At 39.5% G+C, this 7,759-nt stretch overlaps 1 protein-coding gene across 1 annotated transcript; it reads right to left on the reverse strand.

Moving 5' to 3' along the window:
* Window positions 1–3,164: 3,164 nt before the first annotated feature.
* On the reverse strand, window positions 3,165–5,546 carry LOC123256884 (RNA-binding protein 25-like). Its single transcript, XM_044685440.1, has 2 exons — window positions 4,139–5,546; window positions 3,165–3,823 (listed from the first exon to the last, which is right to left on the reverse strand). Exons 1-2 carry the CDS (start codon window positions 5,544–5,546, stop codon window positions 3,165–3,167), a joined length of 2,067 nt encoding a protein of 688 aa, XP_044541375.1.
* Between the last annotated feature and the right edge of the window lie 2,213 nt (window positions 5,547–7,759).

Consider the following 7,759-nt stretch of genomic DNA (forward strand, 5'->3'; position numbering starts at 1 on the left):
AGAGCATTTTTGGCAATTGGGGATAGACAGCAAAGGGGAAAGATGGGAGGTCGTGTCCTGGGTAAATGTTTCCTCATTTAAAAAAATGAAGATAGGGGGCAGCTGGGTAGCTCAGTGGAGTGAGAGTCAGGCCTAGAGACAGGAGGTCCTAGGTTCAAACCCGGCCTCAGCCACTTCCCAGGTGTGACCCTGGGCAAGTCACTTGACCCCCATTGCCCACCCTTACCAATCTTCCACCTATGAGACAATACACAGAAGTACAAGGGTTTAAAAAACAAAACAAAAAAAATGAAGATAATAATGACCTTCACAGGGTTGTGGAGAGAAACAAAGGAAATAATGTATGTAGTTGACAAAATCCTTTGCAAATCTTAAAGGGAGAGTATAAATGTCTAGTAGAGCAAATATTATACCCGTTTTCTGAATAAAGAAATATCCTCCAAGAATGTTTTACTGCATTTTAAAATTTATGACATCTCAATATACAAAAATGAAACTGTGGTTAAGTTTGCATCAATGTCCAACTTTGTACAGAATCTGAATCACTTAGAAAACTGAGGCTCAAGAGTATAAAGCATGAACGATTCCTCCTGATATCCAGGCTGGGACACTGAGGGGATTGAGGGGAGATGAGCCCTGAGATGAAGAGAACTGGGGAGCCCCAACAGGGGTTACATACATTTTTATGCACTGAATAAAGAAAGATCTACCAAGGTTGTGATTTGCCTGAGGTCACATAGTTCATCAGTTTTTTTTTTTAAACCCTTACCTTCTGTCTTCTTGTTCTTCTGTGTTAGAAATGATATTAAGGACTAGGAAACTGGAGTTAAATAACTTACTGAGGCCAGATTGGAATTGAGGTCCTCCCAACTCCAGGCCTGGCACTTTGTCCACTGTGCTACCTAGCTGTCCCAAGTTCAACAGTTATTTCAGTTAAAATTCAGGGAACTCTAGCTCCAAAGTCCAAAACATGACTTTGTAAATCCACTTCAGACTCTTAAGGACATAACTTTAATGAGTGTGATACAGTGGTTTGAAAAAAAAGGATCTGCGTTTAATTAAATCCCACCTCTGATTACTCCCTGGGATCTTGGGGCAGGTTCATTTAACCTTTTTGTGATTATAAAATGAGGATGTTGGATTATAATAGTTCTGGTTTTGTGATTGACTGCAATTATTTTATGGAGTCTCTTGAACCTGATATTAGTTTAGATCTCCTGGGAGTAGAATGGATCCTGGAGGGGAGACTTCAGTGAGACAATCTTTCTTCCCTAATTCAGTTCTGGAGGCCTAGAGCCAACGTTAACTTTCATTAAAGAACTGGATGCCCATGGCTTGTATTTCTGTTCTGATTAGAATCTACTGACTGGATAATTAGCTCAGTGGGGTCTCAGGAGAAGAGGCACCTCCTTGCTTTAAATAAGGGGGAAGGGATTGCCAATATTTTTTTCTCATTAAAGCCCCAAACTTAGAAGATGTTGTTTGGGTCCCTTCTGCCTTGAATCATCTTCGTTGGCTTTGTTTAGCTTAATAGTCTTGTCCCAATTTATCAAAGCCTGGATAGGGTTATAATTGATCTTTGAGCTTGGAAGTTTGGCCTTGGGGTTGGCAGGGCAGGAAGACACAAGGATAGTCATCCAAGATATTTCTCCTCATAAAAGGTTCCAAATTGTTTCCCCAGATCAACCTAAAGAAATGTAAAAAGCTCTGCACAATTCATTCTCCCTTAAGAAAAAAGCTGAAGGAGCCAGCAAAACAGGGGAAACCCATCCTGTTCAACAGAATGCTACATCATAATAAAGTCCCATGCATTGAGATACTGACAATTCAATTATCCAAGACATTTAGGTTGTCACTCTATCATTACTTTCCCTTTAGGATTCTGAATCATGAAATGTTTAAGGCAGCTGCCCCTAAGACAAACGAGGGGACAAATATGTCGTTCATATATTCACTCACACTCATACACACATAGTGGTGTTTTTTTTTTATTTAGAAATTTTTCCATGGTTACATGATTCATGAAACCCCCCCACCCCCAGCTTTTTCTTCCCTGCTTCTGAATCCAACAAGCAGTTCCACTGGGTTATACATATATCATTGTTCAAAATCTGTTTCTGTGTTATTCATATCTGCAGTAGTGCGATCTTTTAACATCAAAACCCCAATCATATCCCTATCTCACTACATGATCAAGCACATATTTTCTAATGCATTTCTGTTTCCACAGTTGTTTCTCTGGATGTAGATAGGGTTCTTTCTCCTAAGTTCCTCTGGATTGTCCTGAGTAATTGCATTGATACTGGTAGAAAAGTCTATTTCATTCCACTATGCCACAGTATATCGTCTCTGTGTATAAGGTTCTCCTGGTTCTGCTCCTTTCACTCTGCATCAATTCCTGGAGGTCATTCCAGTTCACATGGAATTCCTCCATTTCTTTATTCCTTTCAGCATAATAATATTTCATCACCAACATATACCACTATTTATTGAGCCATTCCCCAATCGAGGGACACCCCCTCTTTTCCAATTTTTTGCTACCACAAAGAGCGTGGCTATAAATATTTTTGTATGTCTTTTGCCTTATTATCTCTTTGGGGTACAAATCAAACAGTCATACACACAGTTTAAAATAAGAGTGGAGTTGCCCACTTGACACATTCTTACATTCTAATTCTTTACCTTAAACAGGACTTGACATTTCTGATTTGTTTTTAAATTAAAAAGGGCATGGTGGGGAGGGGTATAAGAGATGGCTGATACTCTTGCAATAAAGAAAAAAAATATTATCTTGGGTTTTCTAACTGGTACAATTCAACATTAATTACAATTTTGCAAAAGAAACAGAGGCATTAATATGTACAAGGAACAAATTAGAGTAACAAGTTTATTAGAGAGACTTTGTACAATAGCTTATAAAACATACCAGTAATTGTACCTGGTGAGTTATAAAGAGAACCATTGTAGGATTCAGATAACTACAATTGAGGGAGAATAGTGGGGTCTTAACAGAGCAGAGGACCAAAATTTTTTTTTCACATTTTCTACATTAAAAAAAAAATTACATATCTCACAAGTGTCTTTGAGGACAGATAAATTCAAAGACCTTTGAATGGTGGAAAAGGGGAAAATTTTTGAAAAGGAACCTAAATGCAAAAACGGTTTTACTTCACAAGACCAATTTTCTTGGCTTCCGTTTCATATATCAATAATCTCCACATTTTGACTATAAAACCTTCTGCTTCTTCATCTAGTACTATAGCAACATCATCTAATATACTTTGTGGTGAACTATGGGCCATAACCTTAGAACAAACAAAATCAACTAACACAGCTTCTTCTTCACCTACATATTCTATAATTTTCTTATTAATCCATGGTCTAATTTGATGTTTCATCAATGTAGAATCTACAATAGACCAATCCAGGGGATACGCAAAGAGCTCAGATTTAGCTCTTGGGATTTTCTCAATCAGACTTTTAATACGTTCATGTTTTTCTTCTGTATTAACAGTGCCTTTGGTGCAATTTTTATCATCTTCACCGTAATCTAAGGGAACCAATTTTTCCTGGGGCACAGCATCACTGTCTTCATCCTCAAATTTGTTGAAGACACTACCCACAGGGAGCTTCTTCCTCTTTACAGCATTAGGTTGGCCAGAACTATCCAAAACACCTACACCTAACTTAAGATTTAATCCTCTTTGGAGCTTGTGTTTCTCAGGTTGCTGTTGATCAGGTGAGTTTTCATGGAGAATGATAATACTATAGGGAGATTCATTCCCAGGAGTATGGGGGATTACATTGCCACTAACAGATGAAACTGATGGGGCTGAGCTGATGGGCTGCAAAATTGGTTTAGGACAAGGTTTTTGTTCTGGCTCCTCCTCTTCCTTCATGGGCTCTTCTCCTTTTTCTTCTTTTTCTTCCTCAGACTCTGGCTCCTGTTTTATTTCTTGTTGCCTGTGCCTTTCAGCTTCTTGTTCCATTCTTTGGAGCTCTGCATCTGGATCCGGATGTCCTTCTGCCAGCAGATGCTGTCTTATTTCTTCCAATTCCTCCTTTTCTCTCTTCCTATCTCGTTCATCTGCTTCCATTTCTTTCTTTCTGTAATGCAATCTTTTCTGAAGTGCACTACCCCTGTAATATTTCGGATTATCTCTGTCATCATCATAATCTTCCAAGAATTCTTTTAGCAGTTTGGCTTCTTCTGTCATTTCTCTTCGTCTCTCTTCTTCTCTTCCAGCTTCTTTCTCATATTCTCTAGTTTTCTTTCGTTCTCTGATCTCCCAGTTCTTAAGTCGCTTTTGATAAGCAGCTTCCTTCTCTCGTAATTTTCTCTCCAACTTTCTCCGTTGATAAGCATCTTCTTGTCGATCTCTTTCCTTTTTCTTTCTCTCTCGTTCCCTTTCCCTCTCTTGCTCCTGTTGCCATTCACGATCTTTGTGCTTCTCTCTTGATTTACTTCGATATTTATTTTGGTTTGAGCTCCTTTCGCTTTCTCCGTGTGCCTCACGATCTCTCTCCTTTGTTCGATCCGGGTCCCTATTTGGCTCTCGTTTCCACTCGTGTTCTTTCTCCGCTTTTCGTTCACGTTCTCTTTCCCTTTCTTGTTTCCATTCTGGACTCTGTCTTTCTCTCTGTTCTTTCTCAGTTTCCTGTCTCTCTTTTTCCTTTTTGCTTTTCTCTTCTCCCAGTTTCTTGTGTGTGTCTCTGTATTTATTAATCTCTCGTGATAACAGATCTCTTTTGTCTTCTTCCATTTCTATAGCGTTTATGTCTTCCTTGGTAATGAGTGGATAAGGGATCAGTGGGGCCACTGGAAATCTGCAGAAAATATCCTCCTTCTTTCCCTTTTTCTTCTTTGGGTGAGAGTCATATTTCTGGGAGGAGGCATTGAGCTCACTGAAGTATTCCTGTATTAACACTTCAATGGCCCCTTTAATGATCTGATCTCTTCTTTTTGTTTCTTCATCTAAGGCTTCATCATCATCATTTGTAGACTCTGACTTGGCATTCCCATTGGACGCTTTCCTCTTCACTTTCCACTCATCTAACTGTGCCTTAGTCTTCTCACCAACTTTAACTAGGAGCTTCTTCTCTCCAATCTGAAGATCATGCAATAACCGAAGGGCACAGAGGGTAGATTCAGGCTCTTTATATTCACAGAACCCAAAGACTTGAAGTTTTCCAGATTCACTTTGAACTCTCTTCCAGCTCAAAACTAAACCACATTTAGCTAGGAGCTGTCTAATGAAGGTGTCAGAGGCTTTCTCAGAAATGTTGCCAACAAAAACTGTAGTTGTGGGGCCACTGTTTCCATCATTCTCTTTGTTTTCTAGGCCTGGATGATCTTTTCTGGCTCCCAAATGCTTTCCAACCATGGAGACAGTAGGTACTAAAACAGTTGGTGCAGGAGTCATAAAGCTCATTGGTGTCACTGGAGGCACAGGTAGAGGAAATCCAGGAAACTGTGGGAGTTGGACCCCTGGTGGGAGAGCTGGAATTCTCATAGGAGGTCGATTCAAGTGAGGAGGGAAAGACATTCTTACCTGAAAAAGAGATATGAGTGTGATGAAATTGAGAGACTGACTTACCCAAGCTAGACAATGGATTGGAATTCTGACTGGACACAAAGAGCTCCTGTGCTGGTACCTGGTACCTTACATTGACAATGGTGGCTGGCCAGGCAGGGGTCTTCAAATCCCACCACTGTCTCCAGATATGGCAATCCCAAATAAAGAGGACTACCCAAGTAGCAATAACAAGAGTCCTTGTTCAGGGGAGAGAAACTGCAGTTCCAGGTCTCCACACAATGTGGGAGTGACACAATGTCCATTCAGAGGTAGAAGGAGCTGGTTTAAATACTCTACAACAGAGAGGTGTGAATAGGAGGGAGTGGCAATGGTGAGGAGTGGCTAATATCTGATGAATTCACAAGTTCAAAGGGTGTGAACTTTCCAGAGATATCCCAAGACACCTTCTAACCTTGAGGGCAGAGAGGTTAAGATAGTTCCTTCTGATAATCGCATTTAACAATCTCCTGCCTAAATTCAGCACTCAGGCCTAGTTCTCAAACCAATGACCTCTAAGTGTGAGCAGTGCTGTAAGACCTTACTATCCTCTGTATTTTGTATATATAAAAAATTTTTAAACAGATTGACCTCAGTAGTTAACAATTAAAATGATAACTCAAGAGAATCAAAGAAGAGGTCACATCAACAAAGATATCATTCATCCTAGCACAGATAACTTTAATACAACTGAACAAATTTTGATGGAACTTGCTTCCTTATCATAAGCTGATCTTGATTGATAAACTTTTCCACTTTAGTTAGGTGCAAAGCTAGCTCTTTAACTTGTGAACCTCAATGCTCTCCGGCTTAGGTATTACCAAATCTTATCACCAGCAGAAATGAACTCACACCTGTTATCATTAGTTAAACCTAAGGAGGCTGCATTAAGCACCATAAGACACTACTGTTAAACATTTCTCCCTCTAAGAATCTAGGTGGTGGGATGATTTTTGGTCCAGGTAGAAAAGCTTTAAGGAATTTGATCTGATGATGACTGGATGTAGACCTGCTGAAGTCCTTGAGAATGTCCACAGAACACAGAGTTAATAAGCATAAAGACTCAATTTGCACAGTGTAAGGAAACTCTTTCATGGAGAATGATAATACTATAGGGAGATTCATTCCCAGGAGTACTGGGGATTACATTGCCACTAACAGATGAAACTGATGGGGCTGAGCTGATGGGCTGCAAAATTGGTTTAGGACAAGGTTTTTGTTCTGGCTCCTCCTCTTCCTTCATGGGCTCTTCTCCTTTTTCTTCTTTTTCTTCCTCAGACTCTGGCTCCTGTTTTATTTCTTGTTGCCTGTTCCTATCAGCTTCTTGTTCCATTCTTTGGAGCTTTGCATCTGGATCCGGATGTCCTTCTGCCAGCAGACCTTTTGAACATATGGTATATTTGTTACAAAGCAGATGAGGACATTAATTATTCACCTAACAAACATTTGTTATGTTCCTACAATGTGCAGACACCATGCTAGACAGACACGATATCATCATATTCAAATGGATTTGAAATCAAATAAGACAGTATTTACTAAGTGTTTAACATAGTGCCCCTTTCCCCTCTGAGATCACATCAGTTTGTGAAGTCTTTCCAGTGGGGAAGATAACAACCCATCCCATCCAACATTTGTCCTAATCTTCCCCCAAAGTTTGCCAACAAGGAAGGGAGAGAGCTTCCACAATTTCCTCCCAGAGTACCAAAGCTGTCATGCCTCACTCTCTCCGTGACCAGCCCATCTCTTCCTATTATAAAATTCTTCCATGATATTTTCCTACTGTTCTTCTCATAGTTCCCCACTGGCAATAGGCTGCAGCCTGCTCACATCTACCCTGTACCCTTCCATTATTTTCATTCACTTTTAGTCCCTCAAAGTCAGTGCTATTCCATGTTCTCTTGCCATGAAGAAGAACCAGAAAAAAAAATGTCCATATTCAAAAGATAGCCATTTGTGCTCATGGGAAATTTGAGGTCCATAAAAAGAGCTTTACATTTTTACAAAAGTAATTCAGCCAAAAAATAAAAACAAAATAAAAATAAAAATAAAAAAAAGTAATTCAGCCTTTTCCTCTCTTCCTGTTCATTTCAGGCTGAAGGATCTGTACTGTCTGTCCTAAATATACCTAGATATATATTCTTTAAAGATATATATATATATATATATACATATAGATAGATAGA

The sequence above is a fragment of the Gracilinanus agilis genome, chromosome 1 (genome assembly GCF_016433145.1).
Source record: "Gracilinanus agilis isolate LMUSP501 chromosome 1, AgileGrace, whole genome shotgun sequence".
NCBI lineage: Eukaryota > Metazoa > Chordata > Mammalia > Didelphimorphia > Didelphidae > Gracilinanus > Gracilinanus agilis.

What these genes read in the sequence shown, in the direction of transcription:
- LOC123256884 (XM_044685440.1), bottom strand. Translation starts at nt 5,546, where the DNA reads ATGTCTTTCCCTCCTCACTTGAATCGACCTCCTATGAGAATTCCAGCT. An exon ending in TAATCCGAAATATTACAGGG is followed by an intron (nt 3,824 to 4,138) that starts GTAGTGCACTTC and finishes CAGCCCCATCAG; the next exon opens with TTTCATCTGTTAGTGGCAAT.